This window comes from Siphateles boraxobius, unplaced genomic scaffold, assembly GCF_051911475.1.
Source record: "Siphateles boraxobius isolate OS27281-9 unplaced genomic scaffold, OSU_SipBor_1 130, whole genome shotgun sequence".
NCBI classification, from domain to species: domain Eukaryota; kingdom Metazoa; phylum Chordata; class Actinopteri; order Cypriniformes; family Leuciscidae; genus Siphateles; species Siphateles boraxobius.
In genome coordinates this window covers 26,782,800-26,808,731 of record NW_027508734.1, presented here as the reverse complement: position 1 = coordinate 26,808,731, position 25,932 = coordinate 26,782,800, and the positions used below count along the sequence as shown (strand labels likewise).

Here is a 25,932-nt window from a genome sequence, read left to right as displayed (position 1 = left end):
TCTAAATATAACTGCCAGTGAATGATGATGTGGAAATTTATTTTGTGGAATTTGTTGCCTTTGTATAACAACAGCCTTCAACATCTGTAAACAATACGATATTTAAGATGCACAAGCAAATAACCAGACACTTACCCCTGGATGTCCATTGTTGATTTGTCCTTCCTGCTCCATCATGTTTCTGGAGATGGTGATCGAGGGAAGTTCCAGGCTCTGGGGTGGGAACTGCGGGGTGAATGACCCCCGCTGAGAGTTGGGGTGGTCAGGTAGCCTGGGGAAAGGTGAGTCCACCTCCTGGAGGCCCATACCAGGCTCAGTCTCAGGAGGAGGGGTGATGGGGGGTATTTCAAACTCTTCGTCACCAAGACTGGGAGTATGAAATGTCTAAGGAAAAGACAAAGGGATTATTTTTGCACAAAATTTGACCACAGTTGAAATCTTGAAATCACACAAATTCTTAATACTGTTAAAAACCAGATCCACTGCAATTCAATTAAACAAAATCTACTGATTTCTTATAAAATGAAAACATTTAATCTCAGAGCTGTGAAACATGTATAACCAGAGAAAAAGAAGAGATAAGAACACCTATTTGATACTTGCACAAGAAAATGTTCATTCACACTCAAACCATTACATTTTCCATTAAACAGGGTGTGAAAAACAAGATGTCTGACTCTGAAATGCAATATTGTGCTATCATCACACTAGCAGGAGGACAAAATTAAAGCCGCTTAATCCGAGCTGGATCATGTTGGCTGGAGGAGAAAGGGAGTGCAGGGAGTGATGGGTTTAGAGAATATTCACAAAGATTATTTTATCTGTCCAGAAGTGTCACATTTTGTTCTTCTCAGTTGCACCAACAAATCTGTTCATCAAACGACCAACTCCCTCTTCCTGTGAATTACATTATCGTCACACTTAATTTACTTATGTTGACTACCTGCTCTGGCTCCTCCTCATCTAGGAATTCACTGACCTCCACTCATCTCTCTCTCTTTCTCTTTGTTTCTCTCTCTCTCTTTCTCTTTGTTTCTCTCTCTCTCTCTCTCTTTCTCTTTGTTTCTCTCTCTCTCTTTCTCTTTCTCTCTCTCTCTCTCTCTCTCTCTCTCTCTCTCTCTCTCTCTCTCTCACCCCCTCTCACTCTCCCTCTCTTTGTTTGTATTCAGAACCTCTAGTTTCATGTTCAATCTTGTTCTCCATCTTCACTTTAATACTCTCAATGAGTTTCCTTCACTACCTCGAAAAAACATATCAACATCATGTCAACACATCATTCATCCTCTGAAGCTGTTTGTCTTTCTTCCTGCTCTCACTTTATATATTGTCTTTCATGTTCTTACTTCCTCATTCTCAACCTTTTTCTTTCCATTTTTTTACTTCTCCTTTTTAAAAGAATTATGTGCACAGGGAATATGCCAACAGTATTTCTTTTTAGATTCTAGAAATGTTTTTCTCATTTTAGTGAAAGTCCCACACACTACAGCGACTTCTATTTTTACATTGAGTTAATGATATTTTCAATCCCCTACACCTAAACTAAAGCCTTACAAAAAACTTTTTGTATTTTAGATTTTAATTTAGCCATTATTCTGTACATTTACTAAGCCATTTTCCTTATAGGCCTTTGGCTGTTCACAATGTAGGTATTTTCAGGTGTCCTTACAAGGACATTTGGTCCTCACAGTGTAGGCAAAACCTGACCACCATCCCCACAGCCCTGCATACAAACACAGACACACATATATATATATATATATATATATATATATATATATATATATATATATATATATATATATATATATAGAGAGAGAGAGAGAGAGAGAGAGAGAGAGAGAGAGAGAGAGAGAGAGAGAGAGAGAGAGAGAGAGAGAGAGAGAGAGAGAGAGAGAGAGAGAGAGACTCTGTTGCTGAGAGAGAGGGGAGACTAAAAGCTCATTCAATGCCTGTGTGATGAGATCCAGTCGAAGGGGGTAAGGCTAATAATCAGCTCTTTTTCCGTCACCTCTCCCTCTTATTTCATTTTTTATGTGGCTCCATTCCAGCATTTAACTTGCAGCATTTTTTCCAAAGCAGCAGATCTTGTAAAGCCAGTGGTGTGTTTGGTCATAGAGAGAGCCAGGGGCTTGCAGTGCCTAACACATGTTCACATTACCTCCAACTAAAGCCATTAGTGGCTAGCACAGCTCTGTTTCCCAGTTCTCCATTAACACACAAGCTACAAACTCATTTTCCCTCCCCGTGGCATTGCAGCAGTTAACAGTGTGTTAATCAAAACAGCAGTGTTGAGGCATAAATAATAAAAATTGTGTCATGAGAGAAGAACGCTTCGAATATCATGCACATGGCAGTGATCACAGGACATCACGGACTCTGAATTTAAGGGCCAAAAAGGGAAATAAAGTAGAGGAAGAGAGAAGAACTAAATAAAATAAATAAATAAAATATTGATAAAATAGGAGTGAATGAATGATAGCAAAGCAGAGAAAACAGGAACAGAGAGGAAGAGAGTGGTGCTCTTTTCATTTACTTTACTTCATGACCTTTATCTATGAATAAGACCTGCAGTGCCAGCATGTTTTCACAGTACAATACCGCATAGAAAAAGAAAGCGTGAGAGAGAGAGGCCCGACTTAAATGTCCCAATAACACACAGCTGTGCTGTAAGATCTGATACGACATTCAAAGATCAAATCTGAGGTACATATAGTCCCTTTTTCATCTTTTTCACATCAGAGCATAACTAAAATGACACTGACCTTTACAAATAACAAACCAAAACACTGAATACCTGACTGAACGCAATGAGACAAAAGAGGGAGAAGGCAGAGATTAAATTAACATCTGGTCTGATGTTAATTTAATCTCAGCACAGTGAGGTTGTGTGTGTGTGTGTGTGTGTGTGTGTGTGTGTGTGTGTGTGTGTGTGTGTGTGTGTGTGTGTGTGTGTGTGTGTGTGTGTGTGTGTGTGTGTGTGTGTGTGTGTGTTTGTGTGTTTGTGTGTGTGTGTGTGTGAGACTGTGTAAATGTGCGTGTAAATGAGAACTGAGATGTGGTTGCATCATGTCTGACGTATAGAAGCTGTCAGCTGTCAGTGTAAGACTGCTGTTGGGGGATAAGGTGGTAGGTCACTGGAGATTGTATGTGTGTGTGTTTTGAAAGATCAGGTCAGTGGTCAATTTGTGTAAATCTTCAGAAAGTGCTGTTTTTAAGTGTGTTCACAGTTATTTGTTTTTACATAAGTGGTCTTGGATCTGTTTGACTTGCATGCGACTTATATTAGGACAATTCAATCAAACAAACTAATTTCTCACTAAAGTGAACTAAACTGAAAACATCTCATTTGAAAAAACAAAACAAAAAACCCACTTTAAACCCTAAAGTTGACTAGAAATAGATCTGTCATTACTTGTAATTTCAGTGTAAATGCCAGCAGGTTCATTTTCACTCGGTTCACTTGTTGGTCCACTTAAAAGGTGTAGTTTTTCAACACACCAAACTCTGCGTCGTTGTTCAATGAAATAATTTTTACAAATATTGATCTTCAGGCTTGATAATAAAACATGATCATATAGTTTATAGCTTAAAATAGAGTATGATTCCAATAAAACAGAACACACACACTTTATATGAATATATGGTTTAGAGGCAAATTTCGGCAAACCCAATTGTGGATAAATTAATCATGTTTATTACAAAAACATCATGTGATTATTACGGATTGATTTTAATTTACAGACAGCCTCAGGTTAAACATACATTATCCGTACACAGAACACAATAGAGTAATTGTGTTATAATTCTGCTATAATTTCCTCACTTTACCTGGCATTGCAATGAGGTCCAACCCTCAAGCGTTCATTTGTGCAGAAAGCTGAATGATGACATTTGAGAGTCTGTGTGGAGTTTACAGGGGTGTTCATTATTATTTAATCTCCACAGACATAAATTAAGCAGATCATCTTCTCCTTTGCTTGCCATTATTTCCTTTGAATATACTAACCTGTAAAGGCCTAAATATTTTTAAATATTATGTAGGAGTTTTGCTTTCATTTGAACCAATCACATATTGTCAAAGGTTATGCAAACAGTTGAAGAGACAGCTGAAACAAACTCGGTGTGAAAACACCCAGAGAGGTCTGAGTTTGGAATGAGTAAATTAGGGCAGCTAATGATTAATCGACTATCGATTAATTGTCGATAATAATTTAATCAATAAAACTAAGGAAGGTCATCAGTGGAGTGCATAGTTTTAAGGTGCGTTCGGCTCGTGTGCAAAAAGTGCAGCAGACACACGAGGGGAAAAAAAGAGAGTGCACCGTTAGTTACGTACTCTATATGTATTAATGTCTTCAAGCCGTGCGATGGATTCGGTAGGCAAGCCGTTTATTTAGAAACATAATTAACGGTGCAAAGGGTCCAAAAAAAACTCCAAACAAGTGATTTTAATGAACATATGAACTACTTAACTGTGTATATAAAATAACATAAAAGCATAAAAGTTCGTAGAATAAACAACTAGTAATAATATCCTGGTTTATGAGTGATGATCTTCCAGCACTGTTTCAGCTGTGCGCTTCAATAGACTTTATGCGTCAGAGAAACAAGTGTGCAGCAATCTATAGAATATTGCATATTTCTATGTCATCGCTGTTGAAGAGTAATTAGCTAGTGGAATTACTTATTGTAGAGTTAACTAAAGCTATCATAGGCATTGTAAACCATCCATCAACCCTAATACGCTAAAGTAAGATAGCCAAGGTAAACCAATAGCACCGATTATGAAGCAATAACCCCTTTCACTTTGTAGATTTAGTAAACTGATTCAGCAGAGACATAAGCAGCAGTTGTTAAAAGGCAGTGAATCACAATTACTGAGCATGATGGTTAGAAGGATCGATAGAGCAAAGCACCTAATATCAACTCAGCAGAGAGAAATGCTCTCCTCAGATGACAGTGGCAAAGACTCTCAGAGTCCAATAGCAGCCATTCCAAATCCATTTCTACATATACAGTAGTGATTACATGTGTGTGTAATGAGATTGTGTGTGATAAGTGATATTACTAAGTGGAACTGAATATGGCCCTATCAGTTTCGGTTCAACAGCAGGAAGGAAGAGGTCACCTTATCAAGCACTGTGATATATGGTTTCCATATCATGTAGCATTACAATGCTCAAGATAATGTGGTTTACATACATTATCATTTATGAAATATTATTTATATTTCTTGTGATCAATGTTTATGAATTATTGATTAATTATTGATTCCTTTTACAGGAAAATTAAAAATGCAACAGTAAAACTTGTTAATTGGTTAACTGTAAGTTTCTAACTATATAATGTGAAAACTATTTAATTTTACTGTAAATACTGCCAATTTATGTTTTTTAAATGTATGTAATTCACAGAGAAAAACAGTAAAAGGACATTCCCAGAAGACCCTACGTGACACATCACATGTTTGTTTTCTCATTTATGTAATCAGTAATGTACATTAGGGTATTTTGTGTTATATTTTCTGTTATTTATTCCATATTTATTGAATGTTTTAAGTTGAAGTGTTTATGTGTTACCCTAGCCTGACGTCGTCATACTCCTATCCTAGTCAGAATGTGAGTCTGATACTGCTCCATTGGGCTGTGATTATGGGGCGTGTCAACCGAACCAGGAAATAAAAGGCCTCTGCACTCAATTGGATTGGATAGACCTAGAACCAATCAGAGCAACGGAGTAAGTGACGTATGTTGAGAGATAGATTAAACTTTTTCGATTTCAGTAGGAAGGACGGATGGTTATGTTAAGATTGCTCATCAGTCCATCATCGTATAAAGCCTGCCCTGACAATTTGATTGGTCCGAACAATTTTCTCTTCGGGCATAATAGCTCCTCAGTAGATCGAGTCCAGACCGAACTTCCCGACCTAAAAGCTTTGTGGGCGGGGTTCGGGCTGGCATCCAGGCTAGTGTTACCCAGCACTGAAAAGAGTTTAGTGTAGGAACGATTTTCACTCAAAAAATGCTGGTTAATTTCCCAAAACAATTGCAAAGAAACAGACTGCATTAAACTTGAATTAAACATGCAATTTTGAAGTAGATAAAGTGTTTATTGACAGGCCACATACAAATAACTATTGTAGCACCTGTATTGTCATATTAAAGGATACATTGTGGAGGAATTTCTCCCATCTAGCGGAGAAATTGTATTTTGCATTCAAACGAATTATGCTCTTGAGCGCCTCGCTTTTTCAAATGCGTGTTGAATCTACGGTAGCTGCTATGTACCAAAAAGCTATGACAGGATGTCTTCTAGTAGCACTTTGTCGAGTGAACAGGTTTGTTATTTCAAACAAACTGGAACTTGACACAACGAACAAACGAATGTTAAAGTATGAATTACTGACTGACTTGCCAGGGCAGTGAAGCGCCTCTCACTGCTCTGCTCCTCCATTTCTGCTGCTTTCAGTTACGTGACGCTGGCTCTGAACGAAAACGCGTTGGCCTAGTCCTTTTTGACCCTCTCTGCTATTATAGTTTTTCAAGATGGCGAAACGACATGGAAGCCTCCGTGGACCTACCCGTCACATATATATAAAGATAATAAATTCTTCGTATACGAGGATAAGTCAGGTTATTTGTTATTACAGAGGTATTTGCACACAATTGAGGACATATTTATGAATAAAATTATTGATTTTAGATAATAAAATAACAAAAAACTACACATTGTCCCTTTGAGGTAAAAAGCAGATTTATGAAATTCAAGTAGATTGGTACATTAAGATTATATCACTTAATGAAATATACAATTCTAAGTTGTAAAGCTATTCCATCCCATAATATCTGAAACATTGTCACTTTTTTTTACAATGAATTTCTGGCAACCACATAGCTGCCATTATTTACTAAATAAATATTCTGTTACATTTATAGTATTTATCCTATCGTCAAAGGTCCATTTAAAAATATAACAGAATGATTTGTATATGAAGATCTGATTTACATTAAAACTAATGTTATATACAGTATATTCAGGTCTGTATACAAAGTGCAGAGTTTCAGGCTCTGAGATATGTAGCCCCTCTCTCCTGGTCTCTCTTTCTCTCTCGCCTAAAGATGACATATTAAGCAGATTAATGAAAGAGCTAAAGCTCATGGAAAACCCATCACACTGTGAAATTACAGCACTCACTAGGGTAAAGTCCCTTTAATTTCTCTTCAGCTTGAGTTACAAGAAACAATATCCCCCTTCCACCCCCCTACACATAGTTCAGGTATGGGAAAGAGGAATATAAATGTTAATGCTTTTAATTTAATTGTGTCATGTGTCATAATACCAGCTGCAGTGCGAAGGAGGAAACATTATTTCTTAGGAAAAAAATTCAATAGGGGAAATTTTCCGTCAACACTCGACGGCCCTACTTCCACTGCAAAGGAACACTTTTACTAGAAGAATTTATGGAGATTGCAACCGACTCCATCAAATGTGGGTACAACTGCCTGTGACCACCTAAACTTAAAATGAAAATGAAGTGAGAGGCCCACGCAAACCCATCGTTACCAACAAATGTGCAACAAACGTACTTCATGTTCAAAGACATTATCTTTGCTTAGCCAGCATGAGTCTATTGATGCCGTTGAGATTGTGAGAAGGAGATTTGCATTGGAAATGTGATGGAAATCAGGCAGTGGCAACAGTGAGTGTAACAGTGAGTGACAACACATACTGTAAAGCACCTGTATACAATCACACACAGATAGTAGGGCCAGCCTGAGATACACAACCTGTGATTTGCAGTATATTGTCCGACTCACTGACAGAGGATAAACATTGATGGAGAAAGAGTGACTTTTGTGAGAGGTGCCACTTTTCTTTCCCTTTCTAGCTTGATGGTATCTTTAAAAGATCATGGGGACAGGTGTTTACATGCATGCTCCGTTAGCCGTCACATGGAGCATACCAGCAGGATGTTAAAACCTGTGGTATATCCCCCAGCAAAAGTGACCCTAATTCCATCTCAACGCTCAGTGCCCCCTGTGCTCCTCAACCTCTGGTCAGTACTGAGTCATTTGCACTGTTAGCGCTGGTAAACATATCGGCTCCACTGAGGAATCATTCAGTCAGATTATAACGGTGTATTTACACGTAGCTGCCGGCGTAACAAGCTCTAAGCTTTAAGGGTTTGGGGTGTGGAAAATCCCAAAGCAGTTCAGGAAGGCATGTAGGGAGCTAATCATGTTTTATGTAAATGCAGCAGCAGTACACCTGCCACTGAAATTAATCACTTCATTTGAACGTAGAGAGAGGCAAGCATGCTAAATTAATTGACTTTTGTTTTGGTTAGACATAGAAATGACTGTTTAGTGATTCCAGAATAATACTGCTCATGGCATGAACTAACAATGGTTTACCATCCATAGAAATGTAAAGGTTATCTGCAACAATGTACTCACATCTCCTGCTAGCAGGGATCCATTGGCATCAGCCATGTTCATGTAGTTGTTGTTATTCCCAAACTGCAAAAGAAACAAGAATAGATTTGTCATTTCAGTTGCACCTCTTTCTAATTCACTGTAGTTGTATTCTTCAGTCACAATATAACAATGAATTTTGTTTTATGCTCAAAATACTGGGGATGGGAGTTGAATCCAAGATGAGGAGGAGGAGTTGGGGGGTCGACTCTATTCGGGGCAGTCTGATACATCTTTGCATCATTCAACAGGACTTCAGTTTTTTTATGCATCTATAAATAACTTCAAATTTATTATTATTATTATTATTATTATTATTATTATTATTATTATTATTATTTTCAATTTGTGTCTTACAAGTGTTTGTGTTGCATTTTCATGTAATACAATTTTTTGGTAACATATATAAGTAGGTAAATACTGCTGTTGATTAATATTGCTGCATAAATGAAAATAATACAATTTAATAATTTTTCAAGTGATTGAAACAACGTAAAAACTCATTCAAAGTATCTAATGCAATCAATGTTTGGTTGAAATAATAATAAATAAAAATGAAAAAATCACAAACAGCCACAGAACACAGTTATTTAAAATCCAGATTTTAAAGGATGATAATAATAATAACAATACTTGAATTTGAATTTCAGAATCGATTCCAAATATTCTATATATAACAGCCATAGAAAATTCTGACTGGCCTGTATGTTATCTTCCATCTTGAAAAGCAGTACCAAAATGGTTGATTGATTAGTTCACCCCTCATGTAACTGGGTAATAATAATGACAGACACTCAACGTAACCTAGTTGCCAATGCACCACGCATATACTGTAATACATCAGTGGGGCTGCTAGGTGTGGCAACTTTGCATTTGAAGCGGGGGAGTCACACAGTCGTCTAAATAATATGAAATGCCCACACAGGCTGATGAAAGATCAGCGTTTATTACAGCAGGTGAACACAAAGCAGCTTGTATAGCACTGCAAAACAACCCCCACACACAAAGGTCTGATCATTAAAAAAAAAAAATGTTAAAACTGAAGCTACATTCATATTCAGGTCATTTTCTTTATTTTACATGTGAAAATATGATGGGATGGTGGTGTTGTTTATTCTACAGTATATCCATGTAGTATTCTACAGCTTCTTTTCTAAATGGAGCTCTTTTATTTATTCTGATCCTTTATTCTATCTGTACCCCTCTAAATCAAACATGATGGCAAATTGTTGAAATGGAAGGCATCCTATCTTTTCTTCTGAGACACAAACACACTGACAGGTAGGAACAATGGAAGAGCAAAATGAGGAATTATGGGTTAGCAGCTGGAGGGCCAGCATAGAGGGCCCTCTATAACCAGACAAATCATGCACGCACACACACACACACACACACGCGCACACGCACACACGCACACACGCACACGCACACGCACACGCACACGCACACACACACACACACACACACACACACACACACACCAACTAGAACAGCCAGAAAAAGTCTTCACAACAGCCTCAAGGCCCTGATTCAATGGTGCATCCAACAGCAAGCTTTTGTCTGTTTAAAACAAAGTGATTCCTTCAGATGTTACACAACCAGAAGAGTCGGAATAAGAGGGGAAAAGGGCTTTCTTATCTTATTGTGGAGGGCAAACAATTGCAGGAACAAATTAAGATCAGAGCAAAATGAGAAGAGAATTAATTTATTTTTCCCTTGCTTTGTTCTCTCTCCCCCCTCATCTTTTTGTCTGAGTGGTTAGTATGCGAATGTAATTACCGAAGGAACTGTAGCTAATCAACAGCGAATGGTATCCATTAATTAGTCTATGCCCTGGAGAGAGAGTGAGCAAGAGAAAGAGTGGTGGGGGAAAGAAAAAGAATTAGCTGAAATGTTAAAAGTCTAACCAGCACATATACACGTGTAACAGCACACAACGCAAACACACACACAGGCCTTGCAGCAGCTGCAGGACTTGAAGAGCAGGTGTTTTGGGCTGAGGAGGCCTTTTGGAGCGCTCACTTGGTGCATATACACTAAAGAGGAACAACACACTGCCTCGCACAATACAGCACCATAACGTCAGCGGTATAATGCCTCTGTAAATAGAAACATTTGAAAAATGACAATTCTTTCCATGTAGTGTGATTTTTTTTGTTATAAGCTTTCTGATCATATCAGGAAAAGTCTGCTGCCTGTCAGCGCTGCAGTTTAGGTGTCATTTAGTCCAAACCATGATGGTGAACTGGTGTGAGCTGGTTGAGAGTAGTATGAGAAAAGCAACCAAGAAAAGCAAGTTTTTGGAGCAACCAATGGGGAGAGAGACAGAAAGAGAGGTCTTTGTCTAAACATCTCATTAAAGAAAATAATTACCCTCATCCCACGCTCCAAAAATTAAGAATAATTATATAAAAAATCTAAAAAAAATCTAAAAAAATAAACATTACTGCAGCACTGTTTGGAGTCAACATGAAATAAAAGATTTGAAAAAGTAGAAATGTTCTAAATGAATGTGTATTATTGTGAATGATTCTTCAGTGAATCATGCTATTCCAAGGAAAAAATAGTTCATCCATTATCATGTAATCAACTATAAACAATGTAATAGTTTCCTCTTAAGCTGACATTACTTAGGCCACTCAGGCTATACTCAGGCCGTTTTAAAAAGGCGGTTTTCACAGCGATGCCATAGAACAACTACTTTTCTTAGGGTGAAGAATATTTGAACAATCTAAAAAACTCTTTCCACAATAAAGAACTTTTTTTGCAATGTAAAGGTTCTATAGATGATAGAGTTTCTTCATGGAACCATAGATACCAATACCTTTATTTTCAAGAGTGAATATTCAAGTATCAATTTATGCATTGTTTTAACTTGCATTCGGACTATTTCTATTTTGATTCATTCATTTGATTTATTCCAATTGATTCCACCACACATTTTTTTTTACAATTTAATCTCCTGTTGCACTTCTAAATAGTTACATTATGGAAAATAGATAGCAAACAGCAATTCATATTGACTTTAACAATGAATTTGCAAGTATCATCTTTTGAGAAAGTTAAAAAAAGAAGAAAGAAAGGGAGGGAGAGAGAGAGAGATCTATCAAATGAGAGACAGAGAGAGAACACAAAGTGGATTCTGAGAAGATGGAAAAAAGTTCATGGCTCATTTCATCACTAATGTGGGTCTACATAATACAAACAGCAAAGGGGAAGAAAGAAAGAGAAAGAAAGAGCGAGAGATCGGCGAGAGAGAGAGAGCGGCGAGAGAGAGAGAGAGAGAGAGTGGCGAGAGAGAGAGAGAGAGAGAGAGAGAGAGAGAGAGAGAGAGAGAGAGAGAGTGTGTATATACACTAGCACTGCTCCAGGCTTGAAGTTATTCGTTCACACCATCAGCATTCACCCTGTTTTAAATCCCATTACCTGCCTCTCTGCCTCGCATCACTGACACATGCAGATCCACAACTCATGAATATTAATTGAACAAACATTATTCTCAAATGAATATAACAGAAGGACAAGAAGTGCTGCTTTAAATCACCTTCCACTTGTCAGCTGTACATTTAACAACTGATGCAGATAAACAGAAATAACATGAAAGAGAGCTTTTAGGAAACAGAAGTTAGCGTGAATGGAAAAGGACACGGGGTGTTGTTGTCGCTCTTGGCTCTCTTCAGTGAGAGAGCAGACCCTATCATGTTCATGGCAGGGTGGGATTGAGCCAGATGCCAAATGAGATTAGTCGTGATGGGAGGATGAGACAAACTGAAAGAATGAAAGAGAGAATGCTGTAAATGGGTCAGATCAGACAATGGAGCCTGTGTAATTAAAAAGATGAGATAAGCAATGCAAACACTATACCTCTGCCTCGTTAGTGACCAGTAATGAGCTCAAAACACACCCATGTTAGGCATGAGTCAGAATGGATGACTAGTCAACTTAGTCATTTAGCTCTTCGGGGTCGCCGATCACGCCGGTGTGATCAAGTTACATGACCAGTTTAAGACGTCGAAGCATAAAAACAAAGTCACGTTGAGCGCTGCCGGCTTGAAATTCTATTTTACTTTTTGTTTTGTGTTGATAGACCAAGTAAAAATGGAGATATGATCATTTAAACTTTATATAAAAAAATACTGACGCGTTCATAAAAGAACGCCAGATGTGATGCGACAGGCGTTGCATTTATTCTAATAACTTCGTCGGTTTTAGTCATAAAACAAAACGGAGAAAAAATTGTGAATCTGCTGACTCTGCTCTTCAGGCTGCACATTTTAGGGAATGGAGGAGGAGCCAACTGAGCAAAGAAGCGAAATTGAAAGGCAGAGGATTTACATATATAAGTTATATATAGAGAGAGAGAGATTATTGCTAGTTTTTGGAAGAGTTTGAGTAGAATTTGAGAGTAGTTTAGGAGTAGTGTAGATAGGTTAGGTAGTTTGTGAGTAGTTTAGGAGTAGATTTAGATAAACTGTTTTGAGGAGTGGCACAGATAAAAAATAAAAATAAAACAAAACACCTGATATTTGTTGTAAATAGTTGTATGTATAGTTTAATTTGTGATCATTTTACCTTTTGTATGGTATATTTGCGCTATTGAGGAACCCCTCTTACTCAAGGAATGAAAGCCCTGTAATGTAGCTATCTGTGTAATTTTACATGAATTGTTTTGTAGAGTTTCTAAGCAAAAAAGAAAAGAAAAAACACCTATTGACACACCTGCTTTTTGCTGCATATAGTTTAATTTTATCGCAATTTTACATTTTTATGTTGTATTTGCACTATTTGTGAACCCTCATAGTCTGGGAATGCAATGCCTTAAATATAGCTCTCTGTATAATTGTGTGCACAACATTTTTTTTTAAAAGTGGCTGAGCTAAAAAAAAAAAAAAAAAGCCTATGGCTACACCCGCTTTTTTTGTAAATCATATTTTTTTTTGCATATAGCTTGATTATATATGAATTGTACCTGTATATGTTGACATTTACAACTTGTGTTTGCATTTTAACCTTTTAAAATGCTTCATTGAGCATGTTTGTGTTATTTGTAGTTGAAAAGCTATAATATTTCTATTCGGATTTTGTTTTTTGTGTGATTTTGGGTCCAGTATGTTTATACAGTACATCAAAGTGAAAAACTAATTGTCTGATCATATAGGTGATGCTGTGCTGAAAAAAATTATACCAAACATTGGTATGGTAAACATTTGTTTATGTTGCAAAATGAAAAAAAAAATAAAAGTACTCAAAAACGGCCAAAATAGCCCAAGACTCCGAAGGGTTAACAACCAACCAGCAGATTAGTGAAGTAAATTTCAGTATTTATTCCCATTTGTTTAATTTTTTTCCTAAGTGTTTATTTTCTAGCATTAGTGCTTTAATGAACATATATATTTTTACTTTTTGGAAATATGTAGTTGTACATGTCTAACCTCTATAATGACTAAAAACATAAATTTGGTCCCATTAGACAATCTTCATGTTAGTGTTGTTATATACACAAAACTGTTCCTGACTGGATTTGGACACCAGCGTCCAGACTGAGCTGGATTTCATAACCTGAGTGTTTGTATATTCTTATGCAAGTGTTTCCAAAGGGAAATAAGATATTATTACAACAGAGTGAATTCAATCATCTCGGGGGAAAAAACAATATTACAGAACTAATACCCGGCACAACCCAAACACAATCTACTTGAGAAGAATGTGACCATGACCAACAGCTTGTTTGAAGAATTACTGAGGTCACATGGTCATCATCTACAAATGGGTGAGTTGAACAAACATACTGCAGCATGACACATATGCAAGATTACTTTATTATAAAAATATAATACTTTGAGAAAGGAATTATCTTTGGTGCTTAAAGGGACACAGTAAAACTAGCATGTAAGATGGCGTGAACAACGCATACATATACACACACAATATAAGCGATACACACAAATATAAAGAGACATAAGCACACACAGTTCAGGAAGGGAGATGTGTAAACTGACATCTTTGTCCAGCAGGCCCACACAAAGAGCCTAAAGCAAGGCCGTTCTGATCCACAGGAGAAATCGATCTCTAAAAGTCAGTTTAAAGCTAAAATCATTAGATGAAAGCACTGCACACAGAGAGAATACAATCACACTGACAGAGACTCTCTTTAGACAGTCACCTCTTCCTCTCATCCTTCTCTTTCATGCTCTCAATCTCTCTCCCTTGCTTTCTTTCATTTCTCTCATCTGTGTTTTTTCGTTCTGTTATTGCATTCGACTTCAGTTTCTTTAAAAACAAGTGCATCTGGGTGTATATTATAAAGTGCCATTTATAAATGAAAACAATTGCATTACATGACATGTATTGCTGTAGATGCTGGCCTTTTACAAACATATCAGGAAGAGAGATAAAGAGAAGATCTGGACTAGACGCACCATTGCCAAAAGAGCTACAAGTGGCAACAATGAAATCTGAGAGCTACTTGAGATTTTTCCCACCAGATGAGAGATATGAAATGGATCCATTTATATGTCCTTGAGTTTCCATCCTCTGAGCTTCCAGCACGACAGGCATTATATCACTGTAATGCATAAAGGATGACTGAATGCAAATTAAAATTAATAGATTCGACAGAAAAATGTGGGTTGAGTATAATCTATTAATCTCAGCATGTTACAAAATGCTGAATTAAAAGTAGTAATAATCATCATCATCATCATCATCATCATCATCATTATTATCATCATCATCATTATCTTCATCATCATCAACAACAACAACATTACTATTGTACTGCAATTACTATTACTTTTATTAATAGTAACATTTTCAGTATCAGAGTAATAATAATAATCGTATATACTAATTAGATTAAAATCAAAACAGCCCTGTTTTGTCTTGTCTAAATACTTCTGATTAATGACAACCCCTGTAACTAACTGTATTGGAGTCATATAGGTCAGTTGTTCCATTTCAATCCTTACAGAAAACCTTTAAAGAAAGCACTGACTAGCTGAAGCTTAATCTTTGATCTCGCTGGGTACATCACTGGCTCTGTGCCACAGTAAAGCTAACACCCTGGATATGGCTTCAGAGATTCCCACAATAGAACAGAACATCCAGTTACACACACACACACATACACACATAACGCCCCCACATATGCAAGTGAACACAGTTTATAATATATGTATGCTGACTAGCACCTAATTTCATTTCAGGTTTTGGAATGTACCAACAAGCTCTGTATAATAACAAAAAAATAAATAAAAAAATAACGCAATAAAAAGTGTACCCTATAAAAATGTTAAATGCATTTTCTTATTACCAAGTAACTCTCTGTGAAACTTCCAAAGCAGAATTTTCTTTGTATTCATCATTTCCATGACTAATTTCTCCAAGTGTTAAATACAGTACATTTTCTTTATTGCAGTTTGGGTACATCTGCAGTGGGTGCACTGCCTGCCAGTTGTTCAGTCTCTGCAAGTCTGTGAAACACAAACTGTTAAGAGCCGGCTCATACATCAGCCTATTATTCTAGAGAATACTCCGCCATATTAAACAAATGGATCAGCCTACAGCTGCAGAGAGGAGCCTGCATGAGGGGCCAGAGGTTATTGTCTAATTTAAATCTTGGCTGTATTCCCGGGCCAGTGCCACATTCCAATTTGTGGCTGTGTAGCCTGGCGCCACTGACAGGAGTCCTTCTGAAAACACAGTTATGGCTGCCCTCCAGAAATGTGTCGAGAAACAAAGCAATCAACAGGTTGTGGAAGATTAACAGCGTGGTTGATATAAATTAGCCTGAATAATGAAAACAGTTTATAGGTTTTGTGCCACACAGACTGCTTACACCTATTGTGTGTTCACACACAGCTATATGGAAAGAGAGGTCTTGCTCATATATGAAAGACAAACCATGAGCCAGGCTTCATAGCCTGCTAAAAAAAGTAAATTTATGAAAAAACAAGCCACTAGAGCCAATCCAACAAATCAATGGGGATCCCACAAGTATCGCACAATTACAATACCTAATCTTCTCTATTCACTTCTGGTTATTATGGTGACACTTTAAGAGCCCAGGAACAAAAGAGCACTAAGGATTTGCACATATATGCCCTAAAATAATTCCACGCTTGAAGACAGGGCGACAGCACAGAGATCAAAGAGAAACTGAAATAAAACTGGGAATTACTGAAATTGTGCCGTTGTTAAAAGGGTTTCATGTGATTTGGATGGAGAGATAACTTATCTTCAGCAGCAAAGAGGTTTTTAAGAGAACGGAAGAGATGGCGGAAATCACATTTGAGTGATTCAGACTCTACAGCATCAATAAAATAAACTGGAGAAATCTAAATATAATGTAATCAAAATGTAAATAATTTAGACATATTACTTTGTCTGTGTCCATTATAGACAGGGTCCAGAAAAATGTACACGGGCATCGTGCAATATTACACCATTTTACGGTGAAAAGTCTGAATAGAGGGTCAATAACAGACCCTATATTTGAGTCTTGACCTCTGTTACAGGCCAAATAGGAGAACTGCTTTACTAAAATAACAGATTTGCCAAAACACAAGAAAAATGTCCACAGGCCGACATCAGTGCTGTGGCACATGTAGACACTGTCCACCTCCATCTGTCTTCATTAGGTCAGTGTTTGACCCGTTTCTCTGCATCTAAGAGGTCTTCAGGGACATCCTGTGTACTCCTAACAGTGTTATCGTGGATATTTTGAAAGCAATAACCTCACAACAGCACAGCCAGCTAATTTACAGCAACAGCAGGTCCGGTGAAGACAATGGCAAGTGGCTAATCCGAGCCTAAAGGTGATGATACACTGGGCAACTTTTTGAGCAATGTTGCTGGGCAATCCTGCCGAGCGATTGTTGCTTGGGCAATTTCTAATTGAAAATGGGCAATACATTTCTATCTGGATAATTTAGATCGGTCGTGGGCCCTGTGTCTCACCTGGTTGCCCGCTGACGGTAACATTGCCCAGCAACATTGCTCAAAAAGTTGCCCTGTGTATCATCACCTTTAGACTAAAGAGATAGCTGAAAGTCATGGCATGGAACGTATCTGAGGATGGTGGAAAACGAGAGATGGACTGCTTCCATTTTTTTTTATTTAAATAAAAACACAATGAATATAAATAATGTCATTCATTTGCACAAAAGATATCAAGGCTCATTTTCTGGCTGATATCCATAAACATTGATCTAAAACAGGGCAACATTGGCACGCAAGGGATTATCACTTGGCACTTGACAATAAAGAGGTGTATGCATTAGGGCTGCAACTAACGATTATTTTAATAATTGATTAATCTGTCGATTATTTTTTCGATTAATCGATTAATCGGATTAAAAAAAACAGAAGGAAAAAAAGCATTAATTTCCAACCCTTTATTCAAAAACAGAACTGACAGTGCAAATTCACAGTGCGAAAGTGCACAAACAGGTCACTCCTTGAACATCCCTGAGCTGTTAAAGTAATAATAATAATAAAAAATGGACTAACACAAAAAACATACACATGTATACTTTACATCTGCCAAATATATAGGCTTTTTTAAAATAGTGAACAAAAAGATGTATATTTTTGTAAAAAGGGACCTGAGCTGTTAGAACAATAAATAATTTGATTTTAAAATGATTTGTTTGAACGTCAGAACTTGCTCTCTACACTACACTCACAGACGCACACACTCACAAAGTCTCACACTCACAGACGCACACATTCACAAACTCTCACACTCACAGACGCACACACTCACAGACTCTCACACTCACAGACGCACACACTCACAAACTCACACTCACAGACGCACACACTCACAGACTCTCACTCACAGACACACACACTCACAAACTCTTAACACTCACAGACGCACACACTCACAAACTCACACTCACAGACGCACACACTCAAACTCTCACACTCACAGACTCTCACACTCACAGATGCACACACTCACAAACTCTCACACTCACAAACTCTCACACTCACAGACGCACACACTCACAAACTCACACTCACAGACGCACACACTCACAAACTTGTGTGTTGTTTTGTTTTTTGTCAAATATGTTGTAATCTAACAAAATGTTTGACATTATTTGACAAGCACATGCACACAAAAGACAAGTCTCGTGCAGTCGGATAATATGTAATAATAATAGCAACAATAATAATTACAACAGAAGATAATATCTCTAGTCTATCCTAATATTAATTATAAATACAATGTATATAAAATATATACAATGGATTGACTACCTCATATGGTGTGTAAGGCCTATTTTGCAGCTCATCCATTCGGAGCATATAGTGAAGTTTCTCGGAGTCATTTAGAATGAAAAATTCAGTGCTGCAAATTGTGGAAAAAATATTCCTCTTGTAGTGGTACTTGGGACAGACAAGAAAGTGTTTTCATCTTCTGTCTATCTGATTGAAATCACAGTCTGCTAATTCAGTGGTAAAAATTTAATTGGTTTTATTTATTGTTGTCCATTTATCGAACTTCCATGCCTCTTAATAATTACATTCCTATGTACCAATTTACCAATGCTCGGACACACTCGGTCTCTCTCGCGCGCAGACACACTCGGTATCTTTTGCACACTGTTGCTCGCGCGCTGACACACTCGGTCTCTCTCGCGCGCAAACACACTCGGTATCTTTTGCACACTGTCGCTCGCGCGCTGACACACTCGGTATCTCTCGCGCGCAGACACACTCGGTATCTTTCGCACACTGTTTCTCGCGCGCTGACACACCCGGTCTCTCTCGCGCGTAGCGTCCAGTCCGGCGCCTCATAGCTCTGCTCCGCGCTGAACAAATTTTTTTATACTCAAACATCTCCGCGAATTATTGATAGTCGCGCGACACAACGAATCGATAATGAAATTCGTTGCCAGCTATTTTAATAATCGATTTTAATCGATTTAATCGATTCGTTGTTGCAGCCCTAGTATGCATTAATTTAAATAAGGTCTATCATGATGACAACTCTCAGAAGAGTTGAGCATGGTAATGGGTGTGGCAATGTTAATGTATTTGGTCTTAGCGGAATAGATCTGCTAAGCTGCTGCTGATTATTGCTGCTGCAGTAGAGCAAGTACAGAGACTTGCTACTACCAATATATAAACAGACACGCTGCTGTGAGCAAGTAAGACATACTGCTGCTGCACAATTAGCATATATGAAATTACCTGTAGCAGATCTATACAGGTGGAGCTAGGAAATGTGGAGGGTTTCAGAGGAACTTTGAAAACGCACTGCAGACTACTACAGCAAACACTGACCAACTATTTATATGTGTATAGCTCATTGGCTGACAGAACTTTGTATTACCTGGAACTAGCATACAGCTGTACATTTTGAGGTAATCATTTATCCTAGTCACACAGCCTGTTTTATTCATTCAGGAGCTATAAATAATATTAATATATGTGATATAACCTGCGTGTGTCGATCCGACAAACCATATGTGCGACCGGAGGTGCACGCTTCTGTAACGATCCCTCCATGTGCCATACGTTTGCTGACCCCTGATCTAAAACAAACCATTTCAGAGGGACTTCGCAAAGATAAACAGATAAAAAAATGGTTTCATTTCAAAGGATAATGCAGGACACTCTTCTTTGCAGAGTACATTTCAATTTCAATCAGCTTGAGCAACTTTTCTTCTACTGCACAGCTACTCTTTAAACCTCCAAATTGACCACAGCAGTGATGAAGACAGTTTTATTTTCATTCACGTCTCCCACTCATCCTCAACCATTCCAATTAAAATCAGAGTGACTGATTGAGTATAATCGTAGCCAGAGGCATGACGTTTAAACACTGGCAGACTCGCTGTCAATGTGGACATGTCATGTACAACAAAGCATGTTTAAAGCATAATTGAGGCCAGATGGTTGAATCTGGTGCCAAGACAGACAGGCAGTCCATATGCATGTCCACAGAATATCAGTATGACTGTAATCAAGAATCACACAAGTGTCTGTCAGAGAAGTCTTTTCACTCAGCATACTATTTTTTTAATCCGCAGACAACATTTAGTGCGCCTTCTGCAATAGTGCAAAAGAAGCCTTCAATTGGAATTTCGTGGCAATAGATAGTCCTTCACATCAGCAACATGCTCTCTCTGTATGTGAGCATAAGAGAACTCCGCTTCAGTGGCTAAATGATGAAAGTCGTCTTCCCACGAGTGCTCTACATTGGTGGTGACCTGACTGGTTAGTTCAGGGCTTTTCAAACTGGAAGATTCTAGGGGGTCTGCAGAAAATATGAGAGAAAAATTATGTATTGTTTAGTCAAAGTTCACTGTAAACTGCTCCGGAATTACATTTATTGTTAAAAGCATTATACATTTTTGTATTATTTTTTTATTTAATAGTAACTTGGTTTATGAATCAGAATTAGGAAAAACACACTAAATAAAAAGTAAATATTTTTCAGATGATAAATTAATCTTCTGTTTCAGTACAATAACAATATGAAATGATTTGATTTTGATAACAACAGGTTGCCTACATATCCTCATGCTTTTTTTCACATATAAATAAGTTTTATCCACGACAAGGTTGTCTAAAAATAGTAGTACATAAAAAACAACTAAAGAAAACCTGATGAAACAGAAAACTATATAAAGTTACACAGTAATTTCACATCAGGAATGAACACTATATTGGCTGACCACAAATATGTTGGATGACAAATATTTTGGACTGCCAAATAGCTGAATTATGACTGACAGTGAAGCACAACATTAAGCATCCCTTCGTATTACTATGTGACAAGAAAAGTATTCTAAACGGCCTTGCAAAATCTGAATAGTCCACGTAATCCCATCTGGGTAATTATGCAGTGAACACTGGCATTGTTTCAGTAAACTTTCCTGCCAGTAACAGCAATACCTGCATTAATCTCTCTCATGAAATCGACAGGGCCGGCAGAACGTCTGGAGCAGCACCTCTGCCATCACGCTTTATGAATTATATAGAAATAAGATATAACATTGCACGCGTGGTCCAAAACATACAGGCAATGCTCTGGGGCCTAATTTATCATTGTTATTCAAGTGCTTGCTCACCTCACACTTAAAACAAAATCCTTCTAGATTCTAATTAAGCTCTAAGGTACCTCCCAAGGGCTCTGCTTTGGCAAAGAAAAGCACTTTGATTTATGTAGCACTTTGTCGTTAGCGCTTCAGGCCTGCCTGTTGCGAACACACTAGTGATAAATATGAGCATGGAGCAATTACTCATATTTGTTAATTAACTCCCGCTAACAATGTTTTCCTCCACAATGTAATGAAAACACAGCAGATTGAACACAAATATGCCCCATTATTTCATGTCTCCACCTACATGCAATTAAGATGAAAATAATTTGCTGCCACAGAGCCCTCGCTGTGAGGGGAAACTTCCACAGCATACCAAATAAAAGCCCGTTTACCCAGCACAAGCAGCAATCACATGGAACTGATAGGCTTTAAATGCTGTAATTAGCTCTCAACCTTGTTGCTGTCCGACTGCATCCCACTAATGTGCGAACACATGCACTTGTGAATTACTTCAAATATCACAGCTCTCCTCTGCAGCCCTTTAGCCTCAGTTAGACAAGGGCCAAACACTCTCTAGCTCTCTCGTATGAAGAGAAGATAGCTTAGCAACCTTTTTGAGGAACGCCGCACAAGTATATCATATCCTACGGCACCACTGGATTGAGAACAAAGATTTTAAACATAGAGGTCGTGCATTTCAAGGCAATGAAAATCTATAAGACTAAATCAGATCCCTATATGAACACAACGCTGCCTGTCATTTAACACAGACCGAGCAGCACAGAATGTTACTATACTGAAGAGACATTGTTTATATGCTCAACCCAAAAAAAAAATACCCTGATAACAATTCACTCTCTCCCTACTGGAGCAGAACAAAATGGCCGTTCAAACCGGGGGATGTCAAACAGATCAGACTCCACCCCCATTCTCAATTAGTAGTGATCATGGCCTTCTTTTACATCGCGGTGCTCGGTGAGGCCAGTTTAGTTTAGGAGTGGATTGAGCCCCTGTGTAAACAGAGCTTTGGAGATTCCAGTCTCTGGGGCTCTGACGTGTGCCTCAGAGGAGCATGGGGAGATGAATGCTCTCATACCGACTTTATCAGGGTGAGTGAAAAGGGTAATGTTCCTAAAACAATCTACCAATGGGGGTTTTACAGAGTGTAAGACTCTAGAGTGTACCGTCCAGCGGTTTAAGCGAACAGATGCTAACGCTGCAGCAACATCTAGTGACCCCTACAGCAGCGCACAAGTGGACCAACTGTGTGTTCATATAAAACTCACACATGGAAGCAGAAAGGAAGTATATTGAAGGTGAAGTGTTTAATTTATGCACAACTAGCAGCAACTTTATAAGAAGTTTCTCCAAACTAGGGTTGGCCGGTATTTCGGTAATATCGTATACCGCGGGGTCTTAAAATAGCAACAGTATCAGTTTCAATACCGTCATTACCGGCACTTATATATAATATATAAATATAATTTTTTTGATCCCTAAAAATGCTTATGTAGTTGTCATCAAGTGACAGTGTGGAGGAGAAAGAGAGAGAGAGAGAGAAGGGAGAGGCGGTAAATACGGACGAAGCAATTTGTAAATGTTGCAATAAAAAAGGTGACCGCGAGAGATGGAAACACCTCTAACCTAATGTCGCATCTCCGAAACAACCACCCACTCACTGCTGCGAGGATGCATTTTGCCCCGAGTTCGTTAAATAAGCGCATTAGTTTATATTTGTTAAAATATTATAATGTTATTTTTTTTACGTTGATAATGAAAACTGAACAGCACGAGTAAGGTGGGATGCATCGGGAGTCAGACATTGACCACTTAATTAAGTTTAATTTTGTAAAAGGCCTTTCTTTAAAGTGAATTTCGTTTTGTATAAATTGTATCTTAATTTTAATAATTTTTTTATCAATCAATTGCCTGGATTTGATAAATAAGAATCAAATATAGCAGACAACATAATCATGACATGATCGTGCGCTGGCGCGCCGCGGTCACTTGCATTGATATCTCATCATAAATTAACCCAAACTCAGTGCATGTCTCACAGACATGACAGAGGCCTATATCTAAATAAAGCTTGACATTTCATTAAACGCAACAATTCAAAACGAAAAGAGATAGGCCACTCGCTGATTATTTAATCCATGATGTGCATTTCTCTCTACGCGCGTTCATACAGAAATGGCGATCATCAAATTAAACGAAACTATTCAAAACGAAAAGAAATAGGCTAGCCTACTCTCTGATTATGTAATCCATGATGTGCATTTCTCTCTATCATTCACTATGGAGATGGCGATTCGTCAATTTCTTTAAACGAAACAATTCAAAAGAAATATAGGCAGCATACTCTCTGATTAATCCATGATGTGCATTTCTCTCTATAGGTGTGTTCACTACGGAGATATCAATCGTCAATTTCTTTAAACGAAACAATTTCAAACGAAAAGAAAAAGGCTAGCCTATACCTTCTGATTATGAAATCCATGATTTGCATTTCTCTCTATATATGCGTGTTCACTATGGCGATCGTCAACTTAATCTTTGCAGCACTGACAGAAAAGTTGTATTAATAAAAATCAATGGACGCGTGTCACCGGATTTACAAATGCACTTCTTGCTTGTTGCTTGTTAATTTAATTTAAATTAATTAATAAAATGAATACAATTGTCATAATTAAAATAATTAAATATTATTAAGTGTCCCATTTTGGCTCATTTATAAATAGTATTTATATCTACCACCCCCTCAGCACCTGGGTTAAAAAATTATTTGGCGCAACCATATTATAACGGCCCACGTATTAAAAATAGTCGAGTCTAAATAGGGCTCCGGCTCATATTACATTTAATGCCGTCAGCCGGGATCAGACACAACGTGCACGGGTTGGAATTGATTTTTTTTTTGAAATTTTTTTGCCCGATCTGGTATTCAGTTTCTGAACGGTGTAGGCACAAGCCAACAGTTTGTTGTCGCTGTCTGAGCCTTATGTCATAATTTTTAATTAGTCACGGTAATACCGTATACCCCGGTAAAATAGGGAGGAGGTTTGACGGTATCAAAATTTGGATACCGCCCATGCCTACTCCAAACACACCGCCAATCTAAAATTCCTGAATTTCAGACATTGGCTGCTATGCTGAAACACTCAAAAAAATAGAGCAATATTGAAAGTGCTACGGAGCCAAAGTGTCACTGTCACACATTATTTGTAAAGATTATCCATCTACATTCACTGAGGAATGCATGCTCTGCTAGGGATATTTGTGAGCGTGACCTATGATCAGTTCCAATATATGCTTCAAAGGTCAGTTTTTAGAAACCACAAAGAACAGAATGAAACGGTAATAATGTCGAATCGTTTAAATGTGTTTACTGCTCCAAAAAAGTGCAATTAAATCCTGGGAATGTAATTTTTACATGTGGAAGTTTAGAGGGGATTTGAAACTGAATTGAAATGCTTGTTCAAACTGTAAACCATCAAGTTAATTTTATTAAAAGTAATTAAGAATATTACACAGAACCAAAACCATACTGAATCACATGTGGATCCTTATTGAAACAAGACAAGTCTTCTCACTCTGGAAGCCACAGAGTTTCCACCTAGACACTGAGCAAAGCACTACTCAAGTCATTGGACTATTTTCCAAACACTTTCATGAGCTGTTAACTTTAAATAATTCTGATGTAACAATTTGTCTTAACTTGCAATACAAAAATGTTTACACTGCTCCTCTATATCAAGTTCAACTAATGAAGAAAGATTACTCAGCTATAGAAAAAAGTATTTAAGCTAAGAATGTAAGAATGAAAAGTGTACAACAGTAGATTAAGTGCATTAAAATAGTGAAAGTGCTTAGTTGCATGAGTTACACGCTGAATCATCCCATTTAACCCCTCTGTTCTCCTTTCTACTAATGCATGTAAAGGCTTCATATTCAAGTATTTGCATCTGAGAAAAACAACACCTGCATCTGTATGCTGAACAACTGAAGTGAACATGTTCGAAATAAGACCACATTCTATTTCATTATTCAATCATACAATTTTACTCATTAGGCTCATTGGGAAAATATGCCTCTACTACCTACAATTTAAAAAAATTAAAAAATATAGATTAGATATACTAACAATTCACTGCAGTTTCCAGATCAAATAAAGTCTAGTGGCAGTAAAACAACAATTTTATTCAATTTTCAGATAAATTATAACTACAGAGGCAGATTACTGATTAAAGGAGCATTTCATCCGTGGGAACATTCATCTTTATTGAAAGTGGGTCCTATATGTAGTTGAAATATAATACAATTTTCGAATTTGGTGCCTTCTTGACCGAGTAAAGACAGAAAGTAACTTTAGGGCGCATTTGTACTGAAAACCA

At 37.6% G+C, this 25,932-nt stretch overlaps 1 protein-coding gene across 1 annotated transcript in view; it reads right to left on the bottom strand.

The window, feature by feature from the left end:
- Positions 1 to 25,932, bottom strand: part of tox3 (TOX high mobility group box family member 3) — a 59,116-nt gene that overhangs the window by 10,423 nt on the left and 22,761 nt on the right. The window contains exons 2-3 of the mRNA XM_077228940.1: positions 8,457 to 8,519; positions 136 to 384 (exon numbers count right to left, since the gene is read on the bottom strand). Coding sequence (XP_077085055.1) covers positions 136 to 384; positions 8,457 to 8,519 — 312 coding nt within the window. The remainder of the gene's footprint in view (positions 1 to 135; positions 385 to 8,456; positions 8,520 to 25,932) is intronic.